Here is an 18,547-nt window from a genome sequence, read left to right as displayed (position 1 = left end):
CCAGGTCTTAAAGGGAAATATTCACCCCGGTTGAACACCTACCTGCCTGCATTCATCAACACACTGTTTGTAACACATTACTTTTTCAGCCTTTTCACCTGCATTAGCATAATTCCAGTTCTGCAAATAACGCCATCTGCTGAGAATCTCGCTATGGTTGTTGCCACAGTTCATACTGACTTCACATGAACAGCTGTGACAGACTGTTGAGTCCAGTTACTTATAAATGCTCCATGACGTGCATATTTTTATGCGTATTATACGATCATCAAATTCATCTGTTTCTGTTTCTTCATCCAGCAGCGTTACTGCTAGAGCTCAGATGTTAATGTCTCGTACATCTGTGGGCGTCGCTGAGTGGTCCTCTCCCATTTTCTTAGTTTCCATGGCAAATGAGTGCTGCTGCTGCGCCTGTCTGAGGCTGGTTTCCAGCAAAGACTCGATCTGTTCCTGACATGCTCTCAAACAATCCTGAAAAGTGAGAGTTCAGAGTAATTTATATACAATTTATACAGTAATACATAATTTAAAAAGATAAGGTCTCAGCTTAGGCTTACAGTCACAATAAACAGTGGTCAAAGACTGAGAACCTACATAGAAACACAGACTACCATGACCTGGATGATTGCTGAGGAGCCTGGAAAGAAAGTGATTGGAGTCCTCCCACTTTCTTTCCAGGGTCCTTAGTTTGGAGATTCAAATCTATATGCAACAGCTGACGACGTGTAGAAGAGTGTGTGTCATCCATGTGCGATACTGTTTACTGTGTGTAAATGAGAGCAGTGTCTGAAACTGAGAAAAATATACCAGGGCTGCTGTCTCATATCCTGCAGTTAGAAAACTTTGCTGTGAGGGCGTCTTTGAACAAATGTTATGTGCAGGGTTGCGCTGCAAGTGACGGTGCAGCTGCTGTGATGGCCGATGGAGAAGCAGCCACATTTCCCAGTAAAGAGAACCCAACCTGATCGTTATTTACTGCATCACTCACATCAAACACTTGTGGTCCAAGATGCCATTTAAAAAAACAGAAGAAGAAAAGAAAAGAAAAAACAAACCCTTCCAATATTAATTGCCTTGAGGCAGCTATTGTTGTGAATTGGTGCTATATAAATAAAACTAAATCAACTAACACAAAACTTGACTGTTGATATCAGTAAATGGAACGCGATGACTCCCTGTATGGACTCATCTCATGACCATTTCTATTGTTGTGTTTGAAGAGGGATTCATTAGACTGGAAATACTGGATAAGTTAACAAACCTGAACGTATTATAAACAGTCCAACACAGTCCCATTAATAGCTGCGTTTTGACAAACATAATAGCATCTGTTGGGTTCCTCAGGATCCTTCTCCCTCTCTTCGACACCCTGTTAAATTCAATTCTGCTCTTTTTTCCAGTAAATCAACAGTATTAGTGCGGAGCAGGACTAATTACACACTCGTTCTGCTAACATCTTTCCTCTAATGTGACTAAGTGAATGTAATGTGTACCAGTCATGCTGTGAACAGATGTACCCACCGGGTCACTTTTGATGGTCTGAGCCAGCTGTTCTGTCAGTTTTTGAGACATCATGGTGTTACCCACCATTCTCATCTGTAAGCCCTCTACCGCTGCCACCATGCTGCCTGCTGCCACCATGGATGGGGGGCTGGCTATGAATTTGACATCTGGAGAGAATCAAAGGAACTTAATGTAAATTTGTTAGTTTTTAAATGGGGATTAATAACAAACAAAACAAAACATTCAAAACCACAAAAAATACAGATGCTTGAGGTGAATTTCTGTTCTGTGTTAAACAGGAGCATGCATTGATGGCAATGTGTTTCATATATGAAGATGCTTTAATAAAAGCAAGAAATTAAGAAGTTATAGGGGCTTTAAAGGTTTAGGAAAACCCAAAGATTGCGTACAGGACTAGTTAAAGCAGACAAGCCATAATCACAGCAGATCAGCTGACCCCAATCCCATCAATCATCATTTAACAGCTCAGCTGATGCCTTTCTACACATTGTTTTCTTCTTTCTTTCGACACAAAGTCCACACAAACTAGCTGCTTTGGCCTGCCCACATTACAGACATGGAAGCAGCTCCTCCTTTTATGCCCTCTCTCAAACAATGCCATAACTGTTTTTAACCATCCAGCCTCACTCAAAATAACTAAGGCCCAAGCCAGGGTTAAAAACCATGAAACCTTCTGTGAGGTGACAGTGCGAACCACGACACAACAGTTTCACCAGGGAAGGTTGAGTCAGACAGCAGGGTTGAGCTGGTCTGGCATCTACCAGCTCTACGGATGGAGACTGCAACCTGATTTGTGCTCCAAAGCACTGCACATTATAGTAGTCAGACAGCAGTGGATCCATTGTCTATTTATGCATCAAATATGAGCAATTAGGAATAAGTGAATTGTTATGCAATTTAGTAGAGAAAACTATGAAGTTGGGTGTTTAAAAGTACATCAGTTATTTGTTGGCATGTACTAACCCAGTGAGTCAGTCTTATTACCACACTCTGCTCAAGAGAAATTTCAACCACAATATATAAAGACAGCGATGCATGTGATGTAGCCTCATGCATACCTGTGGCACACAGTGCAACAAAGGTCTGAGCGTGCTTCCTCAGTATCGACTTGTTCTCTTTGTTGACAGGCAGCTGAGACAGGAAGTGGTCGATGAAATCAAGAGGGGTGGGTGAAGCCAGGTCCCACTTCAGCTTATTCAAAACCAGCAGCTCCATCTGCTGTGAGTGGGTGAAAACAAAGATGGACAGAAGGCCAGGTTCAAAGTGGGATTTGACACAGACAGACGGAGGGATTAACAGATATCTTATGGTCACTTTTGGGAGATTTGGGGCTTAAAAGTAACACTGTAAGAAAAGGGGTATCTGAAATGATTAAGGAAATACTCTCGTGGGACAATGAGACACTACAATAACTGTGCTGATATTTAGAGATAAAAGACCTCATATGTTGGTGGAAAAATAGTGAAATTAATTAATTTATTTATTTAAATGCAAGGTGGAAAATGTTAGGAGGTTACTAGAACTATTACAAGTCATTCTCTGGGACTATACATTCTACAGCATCTGGGCATTAGCTACTGAGACATCTTGTTTTGAGACAGACATCCCTGCAGGATGGATGTTACATGAAAAAAAAAAAAAAAAGTCCTCAGAATCTTAGCTTCAAAACAGAGAGAGCACTTTAATGAAATAGTTTACTTCAGAATGCCATACCAGCAACTGAGAAGGTGTGACTGAATTATCAGTGTAGATGCAGAGTTTCTCCGCAGTCAGTGGGATTGTCTCCTTTAGTTTAGATGCCAGGAACATGCAGGCAGCTCCCAACAGCTGCAGATGGTTCTTCTTCGTGGGTTCCACTGACAAGATGCGATCCATGTAGTTCATAGCTAAGGGGAAAACCTCCTCCTCACATTTCTGCTCCTCGCACACCTGTAGCAACAGTCAGTGAATACCACCATTAAATACTGTCTAGTAGAGCTGGGCGATATGAGATTTTTTCATATCACGATATGTTTTTTTCATTTCAGGCGATAACGATATCTATCACGATATAAGTCAAATAACTATATTTGTAAGATTTAAATGTGCCGTTGCTCACAAGTAAAATGTGAAATAATCAGCAGCTTGTTTTTAAATATTTATTTCCCATAATAAGTTCAACAGGGTAGATGTACTTAAGGAACATGAGACTTTTTCAGATAAATAAAAGGCAAATATTGCAAACTACACAAAAGGCAGCCGCTAAAGCGTTTAAGTTTCAAAATAGAACAAACGAAACAGACTAAATTGTCAATTCCACTTAGAAATAAAGTATTAATTCTAAAAATAAATCTTAGTTTGTTTTACAGAAGAACAGACAAAACTGACTAACTTTTGTCAATATCAAATAAACTGAGAACTAAAAGGAAATTCTCAATCTCTCCTTGTTGTATAGCTGAGCTTTTCAAACAGTTTTAACAGTTACTTTAGTCTGACAAAAGCCGAATGACGAATTAGCGCTTCCAGTCAGAGACTGAGGCTACGTCCACACGTACACGGGTATTTTTGAAAACGGAGATTTTCTGTTTTCGTTTTAAAAAATAATCCCGTCCACACATAAAGGCAGAAATGAAGGAAAACGCTGCTATGAACATGCCAAAGCAGCAGGTGGCGCTAGATTCCTAACCGTGCAGAAATGTTGGCCAATCAGAAGTCTAGAAGCCTCGGTGGGAAAAAGTAAACAAAGCTGGGGCATAGAAGCAGAACCGAGTCGTATGTGTGGAGGGACAGTAACTGTGTGTATATGTAAGCATTTAAACACTGCAGAGAGTAGAATTAACAGTAACAGTATTGTAGAAATTCATTTCACCGAAACAATAACGCGGCGCACAGTGTGACGCATGCACCGGTTTATTGTATTTCCAGACTTGCTTTCGGCACAATTTACAGTGCACGCTACTCTGTTTTTTGTCAGACTTGAAATAGCCGAAATACCTTCACACTACGGAACTTCTATGGCTCTTCCGTTCGACAATCTCTCCGGCATTGGAACCATCATCTGTTTTCTCTTCGTCACGCTCGGTTGATTTTTCTAGTCGGCACACTCATTTCCTCCATTATGCGCTGGCTCCATTACCCGCTGGCTGCTTCCCAAACAAACACACGTGCGGCTTGGCACTTGTGCTGTACGTAGCAAGTCACGCGACGTGACTGCGGCTGTGATTGGTTCAGCTCTGCGCTACTGAATTTGGATCGGCTGACCTTTTTTTTTTTTTTTTTTAAGAGGACAAGAGCGGCGAGGTCTATCGCGATAGCTTAATTTCTCTATCGAGTAAAAGTTATATCGCGATACATATCGTTATCGTTCTATCGCCCAGCTCTACTGTCTAGTCGTTTTTAAAATGTTGTATTAGTTTAAGTCTCGGAGAAAACTCCCTAGAAATGTTACCAGATTCAAAATTTGAAGAAACAGAGTTCAGGTATTGGAAATGTGAGATATAAATGTATCCAAGTGATAACCTTTGGGGAAATATAGTCAACTTAGATGCATAATAATGGTCACTTGAGTCTGGCCCCAAAATGAACCCAGTCCCCATTTGGGCCTGTGTAAAAGTGCCCAACTTTACAGCATTAAAAACACATGTTTACAACCTGATACTCTAACAGATGTCCCGGCACAGGCAAGGGTAGCGGAAAGCCATTTGCTAGGAGTCACTGAACTGGACCTCTAAGTAGTGTTTGTGCTGTTTTAGGCTTTTGGGACACTTTAATGTAACTATCAAACTAATGATATAGTAATATTTTATAAAATACACATTTACGCTTCACTCTGTGGGAGTGAATTTCTAATATCTTATTAGCACTAACTAGCAGATATGTATGTAGGTCATCGTGGCAACTTGAAGGTGCATCTGCCTTGTTCAAATATGGCCCCTTTTGGCTTAAAAAACAAAAACAAAAGGAGCGTGAAGGGGGGGGGGGGATGACTACAGGCTAAATGCTACCATTGAGGTTTTACATTGAATGGCTTTTATACACAGTACCTGTATCTCTATCAGCAAGTGTCACTATTTTAATTCTCAGTGTACAAAGCTTTAAGGAATTCAGAGTTACAAATGATTCTGATACAAACCAATAGAGCGTGTCAAGTAACTGTTTTAAGAATAGACAGAAAAAGTCTTTGACTGCACAGTACAGTTTTTTCGAGTTGTAAAAAAAATTACTGGATTATAGAAACTCGCAGTTACTTAGATTAATAGATTTAACACAAATACCTTTAGACACTGCTACTTTAAATTCAACGAGTATATTTTCCTCTTGAAACATCTTTAAAACTTTTTCAGTGCAAACACAATGTGTTTTACAGCCAGCATTGTCAAAGTGTGTAATCAGGGCCCAAGCACTAAAGTGCGAAGGCCCTAATGTATCTGCGACATTTGTTCTTGTTATTCGGGCAAAATAATTGTTTATAATAATTGAAAATAGCAATTTTGACATTTCCAGGTGTTGTAATTTTGCAAATTCCTCCTAGGGATTTATTAGATCTACTTCATATTTTGGCCTTATTAAACTGTAGAGCTTTTGAGTCTTCATTGCAGGGGGCGTCCATGACACCATGGCTAATTTTGATCATGTGCCATGAAAATTTCATTTGTTGTCGTTGACACATACATTATCCAATCCATACCAAACTTCTCATGCGTGATAAGGCTCCGGCTTGAACACATTCTAACTGTCAATACGATGAAGGCTTTCATGTCTTATGGTCCTCGTGCTGGAACACTGCAAACTGGCTCCGCGGCGCCATCTACAATATGTCCAGGTCATATTTTTCAAAAACAATAATTTAGTAATATAAAGTAAGATATTTTATGTAAAGCCTGAAAGAGGCTGACAGGATTAATTAATTTTGTCATTATTTTAACACAATTTCACAATCATTTAACCAGAATTCTAAGTGAATTCTCATTATCAACATGCATCTGGATCCATTTTTCTACTAATTTTGTTAATGTCATAAAAATTCCATATAAAATAAAATTGCAAAGATATGTCTATAATATGTCTTTAAGTCTTAATATATAGACATAAGTCATAATATAGACATGTCTATAATTATACTTAATATTAATATATATATGATATTTAACAAAAGAAAATATTTAAAATTATTTAAAACTACCTTGTCCACACTAAATGTTTCTCATTACCATTTCACCTGCTCATAAAAAGCAAACTGATGAGCAGTACCACAATGCATCTCCTCAGACAGAAGATTCAAAACGGACACAAAGTCAGCTGCTCGCTCTTCTCTCGATTTGTGATATTCTTGTTAATCTTACTGAATCTTCTGCCTCTTACACTCCCTATTATCATTACACTCAATACTTCTTAAAATAGAACAACATTTTTTATAATTATAAATACATTTTAAAGCTTTAGCATGAAGCAGAATTAAAGGTTGTGTACCATACTAGCATTTTAGGTCATTAGCCCAGAGCATTTCATTACAGTTACTCATAATTCTCATTATCATGCACTCAAAATGGACATAAAGGTATCGAGAAGCCTTGATGCAGTGATGAGAGCCTGATTCATTTTAAAAGCAGTTAACAGATTGTGTTTAAAACATTTCATAAGTACTAAGACTTTATTTCTATATTACAGGTCTCTATACTGCTCTATATTAACTGTAATTACAGAGTATTTTACATGTTTAAGAGGTAGGAATTGTTTTTGACCAAGGTCATAAGAAAACAAAAACTCCCCAACAAATTGATAATGTTGAATGTATGAAGACTGACAGACAATCATCCCACAGCCAATGCCTTCAGCGTCCTCTGGTCGCCATTTCTGCGTCTTGGCTGAAATTCGGGCAAAGTACCCCCCAAAACACAGAATGATCCTGTTTTAACAGTAATAATAGCAACATTTGAAAAATTTATAAAAAAAAAAAGTTGACAAAAAAAAGACCCCGTACGATTTTAAAATTGGAAAATGTTATGACAGGAGAAAAATGTTACCCCACCACATCTTTTAGTGATATGCGTCTGTGATGACAAAAACAATGGCTGAACAACATGCACTGACAGGACAAGCTCAAGATTACAAAAACAAACAAAACAAAAAACCCGCATTTAACTCTGAGCATAAGCCAAGGAAATGCAACAAACGGTGGGTCGGTGTTAATGAACATTACCGGACAAATAGACTGAAGTTCTCCGCGAAGCCCCAACACAAAGGCAGCGCGTGGCCGCAGGACTGGCAACTCGCCACTAACATAGTTTTCAGCTTTCACGTCACGGAACTGTATGTAAAATCTATCGCACACACTCTGTGGGATAGAAAAATGACTATCAAGTGAAATGAGCTTGTTACCGCGTGGAAATCAGGTATCAATAATCGGTAATTGAAGCCACGTGACACGCAACAAAAACACAAACTTTAATGGAAAGTTGCAGAGCAGAGGAATTCTGAGTTCTGTGAATGCGGTTAACGTGTATCGGCTCAACTCACCTCTAACATCCAAGCAGCGACTATCCTCCTCATGTACGGAGATATCTCTCTCTGGACACATTTAAAGTAGTTAGGAGCGGGGAGGTACATGTCTTCTACCCGCAGCAGAGCGTGCAGGACCCGGTCAGTCAACAGGTTGGAGTCTCGGTAGGCTCTCGGTATAGGAGGCCCATCCCCCTCGCAGCACCACAGCTGAGGCTCCATGCCTTATTGCGTCCGTAGCACTGTGAGTCTGTACTTTTTAAGTCACTGATGTGATCGACTAAAGCTAACTACTTAGCTAGCAGCACAAAATTATTAGCCGCTACATACTTTGTTCACAAAACCGTCTAAATGCTCCAGTTTATTCATGTTTGTATGTTAATTTCAGTTTCCTGTTGGAATTAAATCTGTAAATAACTTAACCTTTTGATTTCCTCTACCAAGTTAGCTTATACCTTTTCGACGGTTTAAAAGTTACTTCCTTTTGTTGGACAAGACAGAACTACAGGACAAACCAGAACAGCAAGGCTTTCTCCACCGGCAGACTACATCCCTGTCCTGCTGCGCCCTTTTACTGGCACATTGTTCGGCGTCAAACAACGCGAGATAACGTACACTTCCGAGTATACACTTCACAATAAGACAGCAGTAACGGTCCTTTTCCTTACTATTGAAGATCACGTCAGTAGGCTGTTGGTTTACTCACGGAAATGCACTCTGACAAACATGACTGCTTTTGCGCTTAACTTAGGTAACTTTGCTCTCAACATAAACACGCGGAGAGAGAGGGAGAGAGTGTGTACTAACAATATGTCTAAAGATAGAAGCGGAATGGAAAAATGGAAAATTATTTTTTAATCATTTTAAAGAAAATTTACAAAATGTTAAGCAGCATTGTCCATCCATCTATCCAGCGATGCATCTATTCATCCATTCTTTTTAGCGTTTTTCCATTTCTGGGTCAAAATGTAAATCATATACTAGAGTAAAATGTAGAGTGTTAACATTCATGTGACTTTCTTACAGGACTGGACTGAGACAAAAACTTGGCCCACCATTACATACGATACGAACACACATATATTTATATATATATACAAAGTGTCTGTGTGTGTGTGTGTGTGTGTGTGTGTGTGTGTGTGTGTGTGTGTGTGTGTGTGTGAATATAGTATATAGTAAAAAGGTAAATATAGTGTATAGTAGATGACCTGCTGTACCTCCTGAGCTACAGCCACCCCTTACAATTTATGGACATCTGTGGTTTGATTTCTTTGCATGTGTGGATTGGATTAATTGTTACTATTAACTGGGGAGAATTTTATGTCAATAGCACCTTCAGAAATATATTCAAAATTGGTAACATATTCAATACTTATTGTACCTGCTGTATGTCACTAATAAATCAAGGAATCTCTGTATGGCTGTCCGACAATCGTTCAAATGCTCCACAAATGTTCTTCGAATTTAGTGTTAGGATTTGTTTAAATCAATAATTGCATGACAGTTGGAGCCAATTAGGTATATTTTTGTTCCAATAAATTTAATTCAATTTTATTTATACAGCGCCAGTTCACAACAACAGTCGCCTCAAGGCGCTTTATATTGTAAGGTATAGCCTACAATAATACATACAGAGAGCAAGCGCTTTGGCGACATAGGGAAGGAAAAACTCCCTTTTAACCGAAAAATAACTTCCAGCAGAACCAGGCTGCGGGAGGGGCGGCCATCTGCTGCGATCGGTTGGGGTGAGGGGAGGAAGACAGGACAAAAGACATGCTGTGGAAGAGAAAACAGAGATTAGTAACAAGTATTATTCAATGCAGAGAGGTTCATAAACACATCACGAGTGAGAAAGGTGACTGAAGAAGAAACACTCAATGGGAATCTCCCAGCAGCCTATGCGTATTGCAGCATACCTAAGGGAGGAGTCAGGGTCCCCTGATCCAGCCCTGACTATATGCTTTAGCAAAAAGGAAAGTTTTCAGCCCAAAGCCTCATCAAATGAAAATGTTTGTCATGTGATGATGTTGGACTTCAGAAAGTGGTTTACACACTTAGGTTTGCTTTATAACCTCACAGATGATGTGACACTCCTCTGTGACCTCAATATGGTTCCACCACTTCAGATAATACTTAATGAACAAACATCCACTGACTGTGACATTGTTTTTTGTAAATCAGTGGAACACTACTACTTGTCCAGTGTTCAAAGTGTCAGCTTTAAAAATGTGAAGGATCTGGACTTCCCTGACTCTATACTTTCTTTTTAGAGTGGAAATACTATTGTGTGTCTTAGGCAGTGAAGTTACCGCTCTGTAAACAAGATAATCGGCTTGTGTGGGAGGAAAGTTGGCACACCTGGCCTTGACAAGCCGTTTGGGTGAGGCAGGCCAGGAGGGTCATTCACTGATGTACTTGAATTTCTTGTTGTTAATGTTACCAAAGGGTGTGTTTTAAGCCAAGCCATCATAATTTCCTAAGCCTAAACAAATAACAACAAACGTATATGTTACGCACACAACAAAAATGCAATAATAAGGCAAGAGCATCACATGGAACACCACCTCAGTCCTGTGTCCTGTGACTGACCTATGTCACCACCACCCTTTGTTCTATATAAAAGAACTATATCATTGTTCAGTTTCCTGTCTCTAACAAACGCAGTTGCAAATCTCAGCTGTAGTACTCTGCATGCTGAAAAATGACCCTAAAGAGGCACTGTGGTAAAATGTCACCCCAAGGGGTTGAGGGTGAAGAGCTGAAAGTGAGAACGTGTTGAGCCCAAGTGAACTGTTCTTTAGGTGTGGATGCTTTTGGAAAGGCGACTGAGACAGAAATCTATGTAGTGATGTTTCATTCTGTCTGTGTGTATGACCTTTAACCTCATTATCTCAGGGTGGCCCAGTTTAGGGTCATACTATGGAAACTGCATACAATAGCGCCTGTAGATTCTATTGAGTCACCAAGACCGAGCCCTCCTACAACAGAGATTGATCTGTGATGACCAGCTTTGCTAGCCTTCTGCTATGTTGTCTGTTAAAAGAATTGGATAAAAAGTGCCCGGCAAGCTTTAGAAGAGGTTAAGGAACTAGAAACACTTGTAATATAAAACAACTTTATGTCTGTCTGACTTCAGACTTCTCCAGGCACTTTGGACAATGAGCCTTCACATTCTGGAGCATTTGCATGTGACTGCAGGGAAGGAAGGACGCTTCCATAACCTCTCAAGTGCGTCAGCGTCTTTTAAGTCCTTGAAAGGCCTGTTTATTATGACAATCATATATGGACAACAGAACAGAGAAAGGCCCAGAGTGCCCCCAAAGAATCTGGCCTTCATCCCCCACTACTAGCCCCCAACACCTCTTCCACATCTAGGGGGGATGGTACTGTGCTGTGCTTCCACTGGGCATTTACAAGTGAATAATTTACTGCTGCATGTTAGAGAACAATTTATACCTCTAACATTTAGAGAATAACAGTTGGGCTCATTGCAATCAGACAAATTATAATCTCTGTAGTTTTGACAATTGCAAAAAACTGTGTTGTAAAACATTGTACCACCTACTGAATCTAGAAGTATGTCTGTTAGCAACGAAACAAAACACCCTCATAAACCTACAGCGAAGGAAAGTGCTTTAGATATGCAACAGGATGTACCATGACTAAATCATTACCCCAGTTTACTTTTTTAATCTTTTCTTAATCAAAATATAAAATACCAATATATCAATGATATTGTCCATTATCTTCTAATAATTAATAGTTTTTAGAGTGCTCTAACTGTAACAGTAATATGCTCGATCTTATGTTAACACTGAAATCAGCTGTTATGGATAAATATTGATAAAGCCATTGGTCTGAAGCATATATTTACTTTTACGAAACCAAATGTAGTAGAGCATAAAACTAGCATTTATTTGACTTTTGATAAACAAAACCAAGAAGATTACCCTGTATCTCAGTCTTTCTTGAGAAAAAATATTTCTAGAGATACCTTGTTGACAAGAAAAACTGTTATTATGCTTTTACTAAGCTTATGAAGGCTGCAGATGAAGGCTTAGAATAAAATTAGAAAATAATGTAAAAGGTAAAATAAAAGGTAAATGGTTCCTCAAAGAAAACAGTATGTAAAATTTAAAAACTATAAGGCATGCCTTGAATACTCCACTATGAATAAAGCATTTTACTGATCCTCCCTGAAGATCCTAAATCAGTATGATCACTGTGTTAAATTATACAATGTGAATATAACCATAGAAACAGAAAAAATATTTCCTTTCCATAAACACTTTCTAAACCAAGGATAAAAACACAAAGAGCATAATGAAAAGATGTCTAGAGTAATTGTCCTGTTAACTGATCCGAAAAGACAATGTATGGAGAGGGTGGAGTGTGTGTGTGTGTGTGTGTGTGTGTGTGTGGGTGTATGAGAGAGAGAGAGATAGAGGGAGGGAGACAAGAAGAAAGGTTCAAGACAATACACTCTTGGGTGCTTCTCATTTTTTTCTCTTTACCCCCAAAATGACTGATAAAAGTAAAGCTTTTAAAGTGAAATGTATTGACTTACTCTCATATATACATATATATGTGTATATATATTTATATATGGATGTAGAGAGATAGACACAGCTCTCAACTGAAATGAAACAAATGGTCTCTCGACTTAAAATTTAAAAAAAAAAAAAATCTTGAGAGGTAGAAGAAACATGACTGGCCAAGTCAGCATCTTAGTGCTGTAAAATTTACAAGTGTAACAGGCTAATGCAAAATGTTGAAATGCAAGACATTAAAGCGTACTTTTATATGATTTTACTGGACAAACATTTCTTACAGTTAGTTCCCAGACAGTGAGGGAGGCTGGTAGGGTGACTGACAGGCATGTAGGGTTCTTGAGAGGTGAGAATCTGAAAATTTGTTAAGGTATACACTACAAAGTAAGATCAACACAGCATGGCTTTCTTTGCGTTGACTGGCTTGAGAAAACCTAAAACCACAATAGCAGGTATCACCACAGTGGTTCTCATCTTTCTCTTTTAACTTGGGCTTTCTGCTTCAGGCATATGTGTGAGCATACTCACATAAAAACATGTTTAACATGTCAGACGAGTCTTCTTTAACACAAAATCACCCAAGGTGATTTTGATCATTTATGGAGTATATAGTGTAGGTGGCGTGTACTCTAGTATAAATTCCACAAATGGTCAAAAAGCCACCAAAGATAGATTGAAATGTAAATGCTGTCTCCAGATGAAAAGCAGGCGATGACATATTAGAGCCAATATTTTATTTTACAATATGTTGACCCATATTTAAATATTTTGTGATGATCTTTACAGTGGGGCAAAAAAGTATTTAGTCAGCCACCGATTGTGCAAGTTCCCTCACTTAAAATGATGACAGAGGTCAGTAATTTGCACCAGAGGTACACTTCAACTGTGAGAGACAGAATGTGAAAAAAAAATCCATGAATCCACATGGTAGGATTTGTAAAGAATTTATTCGTAAATTAGGGTGGAAAATAAGTATTTGGTCACCTCAAACAAGGAAAATCTCTGGCTCTCACAGACCTGTAACGTCTTCTGTAAGAAGCTTTTCTGTCCCCCACTCGTTACCTGTATGAATGGCACCTGTTTGAACTCATCATCTGTATAAAAGACACCTGTCCACAGCCTCAAACAGTCAGACTCCAAACTCCGCCATGGCCAAGACCAAAGAGCTTTCGAAGGACACCAGGAAAAGTATTGTAGACCTGCACCAGACTGGGAAGAGTGAATCTACAATAGGCAAGCAGCTTGGTGTGAAAAAATCAACTGTGGGAGCAATCATCAGAAAATGGAAGACATACAAGACCACTGATAATCTCCCTCGATCTGGGGCTCCACGCAAGATCTCATCCCGTGGGGTCAAAATGATCATGGGAACGGTGAGCAAAGATCACAGAACCACACGGGGGGACCTGGTGAATGACCTGCAGAGAGCTGGGACCAAAGTAACAAAGGTCACCATCAGTAACACACTACAACGGCAGGGAATCAAATCCCGCAGTGCCAGACGTGTTCCGCTGCTGAAGCCAGTGCATGTCCAGGCCCGTCTGAAGTTTGCCAGAGAGCACATGGATGATACAGCAGAGGATTGGGAGAATGTCATGTGGTCAGATGAAACCAAAGTAGAACTTTTTGGTATAAACTCAACTCGTCGTGTTTGGAGGAAGAAGAATACTGAGTTGCATCCCAAGAACACCATGCCTACTGTGAAGCATGGGGGTGGAAACATCATGCTATGGGGCTGTTTTTCTGCCAAGGGGACAGGACGACTGATCCGTGTTAAGGACAGAATGAATGGGGCCATGTATCGTGAGATTTTGAGCCAAAACCTCCTTCCATCAGTGAGAACTTTGAAGATGAAACGAGGCTGGGTCTTCCAACATGACAATGATCCAAAACACACCGCCCGGGCAACAAAGGAGTGGCTCCGTAAGAAGCATTTGAAAGTCCTGGAGTGGCCTAGCCAGTCTCCAGACCTCAACCCCACAGAAAATCTGTGGCGGGAGTTGAAAGTCCGTGTTGCTCGGCGACAGCCCCAAAACATCACTGCTCTCGAGAAGATCTGCATGGAGGAATGGGCCAAAATACCAGCTACTGTGTGTGCAAACCTGGTAAAGACCTATAGTAAACGTTTGACCTCTGTTATTGCCAACAAAGGTTATGTTACAAAGTATTGAGTTGTATTTTTGTTATTGACCAAATACTTATTTTCCACCCTGATTTACGAATAAATTCTTTACAAATCCTACCATGTGGATTCATGGATTTTTTTTTCACATTCTGTCTCTCACAGTTGAAGTGTACCTCTGGTGCAAATTACTGACCTCTGTCATCATTTTAGGTGGGGGAACTTGCACAATCGGTGGCTGACTAAATACTTTTTTGCCCCACTGTATGTGTTACTTGTAATTTTGATCTTGATCATTTCAGTTTATGTTGTAATTTAATATATTATGCTCCGTAAATTTGTCCTGGCTTCTCTTCATTCGAGCCTTTAGCTTCCAGGCCGCTTTTCTGTAGAACCTGCGCCCAGTGTCACAAGGCCTGGAGGCCACCATGAGAGATGGACCCAAATGCAGATACCAATATACTGACAGAGATCAGATTCGCAAGTCTTTATTCTAAACACAGATTTAATACAAGGAACACCACGCAACTAGTGTGGGAAATCACTGGGGCAGTGGGTTTGCAGCACGGGAGAAATGGGGTTAATGACAGTGATGGAACCTTTGAGCCTGAGATACTAATGGGAGAGAGCAATGGCTTACTTGCAGGGGGAGGCTTTTCTCCGACTAGCGGAGGGACAATGTGCACCAAGTGAGTGGCAGAGTAGTGTGCAGAAAGAGAGATTGTCCAACCTGATGCTGTGAGTTTTCTAGAGAAGACAGAAGGCGGGCAGGTGAGGCAAAGATACCCAAATATTGACGGTGGAGCAAGATGGATGAGGTGAGATTTTCAGCACCAGGCTGCAGTTTCTTGACAGCATGAGTGGTTAGACAGAACTGTGAACACAAAGAGACAAGGTAAGTGAAAGACAAAAGATTAAAGGAAACACTAAAAGCATGTGGCCTGTTAGGCACACCCTACGACACACACATATACACACTGTGGCGAGATGTGGCTTTGGCGTGGTTGCAGAGGTGGATGAGACGCATCGGAGCTCCATCAGCTCATCACATCTCCCCAGTTCAAAGGACTGTGCCGGGACCTGGGGGTTGTTAAGTGTAGGATACAGCTGAAAAGCTGCGGCCGTGTGTAAGAAGTGACAGCCGAATAAAGAAGTGTTGAAAGAGTGAAGTATGCGGTTGGGTCCATCGTTACTGCTACACACACACAGATTCAAATCGAGACTAAATGGGAAGGAAAAAAAACCCTGGAATTTTTAATTGATGTTCACAGGATCCTTCTAACAGAAAAAGCCTTTGACACCATTTATAATAAAATGAAGACCAGTGTCTGGTGTCCCCAACCCTTAATTTAATATTTTGCTTGTTTATTTTTATGATTTTGAGGAATTCTAGCCTTTTCTGTTGGAGTAATGTGTTGGAGTAATGAAATATTAAGAATTCCTTTCAACTCCTGAAAAACAGCCCCACACCATAATCACCAAACTTTACACTTGGCACAACACAGTCAGACATGTACCATGCCCTGGCAGCTGCCAAACTGAGACTCTGGACCGAGCAAAGATCCCGTGGAACTTCCAGATAATGTAGGACAAACTGGTGATGGCTAACTAACTGGACATAGTAGTGGTGGACAAATAGAAGAAGATGGTCGTAGTAATAGATGTAGGCATACCAATTTATAGTAACACCAGATAAAAGGAACATGAGAAGATGGAGAAAACCCAATGACTGAGAAAGGAGCTCAAGAAGATGTGAAGGGTGTAGGCAACAGTGGTCCCCATGGTAATCTGACTGCATGGGGCAGTCACCTCCAAACTGGGATGTGGCTCCATCAATTCCCAGGTGCAACATCCAAGATCACTGTTGAGAAGTGTGCAATCCTAGGAACAGCAAAATACTGTGCATTACCCTCAAGCTCCCAGGCCTTTTATAGAGAACCTGAGACTGAAGAATACAGAGCGAGTAGGGAATTCTTTTCCTTTTGTATTTAGTCCACATTTTGTGTACACTGCCAAACTATAGCCAGCTGTACAATGAGTTCTGGGTAACCAGAGTTCTGGGTAACCATGTGTGTGTGTGTGTGTGTGTGTGTGTGTGTGTGTGTGTGTGTGTGTGTGTGTGTGTGTGTATGCATTTGGCTGTCGAGGTGATTAGGAGATGGGATGTAATTAAACAATATAGAGAATTTAGTGAACCACTAAGAAGCGAGGGTCTCTGGACAACCTGCTGGGCTTAAATCTACTAAAACACACACACACTGAGGCATACAGCACACTGCAACTTACACCATTGTTCAGTGAAAGCTGTCTGGCTTGAATTGTCATTATGTGTTGGTATTGTTGCTGCTATTGTTTAAGCCAGTAGGATTGTACTGAGTTCCTATGTATCTTGATGGCCATTATGCTGCTGTAGACGGGGCCATGTCAGATCAATCCAAGCGTAGGGGAAACAAAGAGACAACATAGCTTGGCTTGAACCGTGTGGTAATGGGCTGAGAAAAAGAATGGCAGTGAATATGAAAAAACTCAAATGCTGGAGCTGGATGGGCTGCATGGTTTCACTTGTATTCTACCTAGGATTGCAAGACCGTGTTGCAGAAAAGGAACAGGAGAGATGGGAGAAAGAAAGAAGAAAGCTGACTTTTGTTAATACTTCTACTGATCAGTGAGCTAAATTTGACAGCTTGCAGCTAAAATGAAGAGGGCAAAAAAGGAATCACATTTACTAAAATGCTATCATTAAACCATTTGCTATTGTGATTACCTTCTCTTTGAAATGTAACTACATTTGTATCCACAGGTTGTTGACCCAGTGTTCTGTGTTTCAAACCTTTTGAATCTTGTTAAATTCCTTTTTGATTTGGAGAAGTGAACCTATTTTCTGGATTTTATTATACTGGGCTTTCTTGTTTTAGTTCTTGTGACTAAAACTCTACAAATAGAAATTGTAGAGTTTGGTAATCCCTGGTAATTTCCCTGCAATATTATTAGAGGTCTCAAGTTTAGTTTTAAGTTACTTTAGGGTTATCAGTTTATGCTCCTGTTCCCTTGGTCTGGTCTCTATGTTTTGTTCCTTGGTATCCCCTCAGGTCTGTCATGTCTCTCTTCCTCTCTCTCTCTTATCCCAGTCATGTCTCTCACCCTCATGTCTCTCTCTCTCTCTCTCATCCCTTTCATGTCTCTGTGCTCTGTCTCCATGTCTTCTTTCCATTTTCATCCTTTGTATACCCCAGGCTGTCATGTGTTTCCATGTTTGTTTATCTTAGTGTCAAGCCTTCATGTGGCTGTGTGTGTGCAGCCTTAAAGGCCGCATTTTAAGGCCGATTACGTCACAGTGGCGCACCGAAGGCTGTCCCAATTCAAAGGCTGCTCAAAATGCGGCCCTCAAATGCGTCCTTCATTTCCCTGAATTTTAAGGCTGTGGCAATGTAGACTTCGTGGTCCCATATATCCCACAATTCATAGCGCGACAGTCGGTGTGGATAATTCTGCCGCAGATGGGAGAAGCGGAGCAGCCGAAGAGTAAAGTAAGTACTGAATATTATGTCACTTATTTATGTGCAAATGTTTAATAATGAGGAACATTAAAACATTACTGTTGGCCACATGTCGGCGAAGTTATTTGCCATTAGCGATGTTTGTACGTTCAGCTTTTACTTGCTTTTAAAGCCTTTAAAATATAATAATACAATAGTCGACCTTAATCTTACAGAGAATGTGATGATTTTGTGGATAATCAAAGTCAGTCATATATCCACAAACACAACAAGCTGAAAGTCAGTGATGCTGCTCGGTTTGCAGTCCTGAACATCGCGGCACAAGCAGGATTCACTGCACTGTTAATGTTAGCTATGTTATATTGCTGCCTCTGTTC

The 18,547-nt window shown here is 40.2% G+C and overlaps 1 protein-coding gene across 1 annotated transcript; it reads right to left on the bottom strand.

The window, feature by feature from the left end:
• Positions 1 to 318: 318 nt before the first annotated feature.
• Positions 319 to 8,223, bottom strand: LOC146628413 (G1/S-specific cyclin-D1-like). The gene is made up of 5 exons (XM_085357813.1): positions 8,020 to 8,223; positions 3,238 to 3,453; positions 2,583 to 2,742; positions 1,522 to 1,670; positions 319 to 471 (listed from the first exon to the last, which is right to left on the bottom strand). The coding sequence occupies exons 1-5, from the start codon at positions 8,221 to 8,223 to the stop codon at positions 319 to 321; spliced, it is 882 nt and encodes a 293-aa protein (XP_085213939.1).
• Between the last annotated feature and the right edge of the window lie 10,324 nt (positions 8,224 to 18,547).

The sequence above is a fragment of the Diplotaxodon limnothrissa genome, linkage group LG7 (assembly GCF_057381915.1).
Source record: "Diplotaxodon limnothrissa isolate DT_005_m linkage group LG7, D_limnothrissa_male_GT1.1, whole genome shotgun sequence".
NCBI lineage: Eukaryota > Metazoa > Chordata > Actinopteri > Cichliformes > Cichlidae > Diplotaxodon > Diplotaxodon limnothrissa.
The sequence above is the reverse complement of the archived record's forward strand: the minus strand, read 5'-3'. Positions and strand labels throughout refer to the sequence as shown.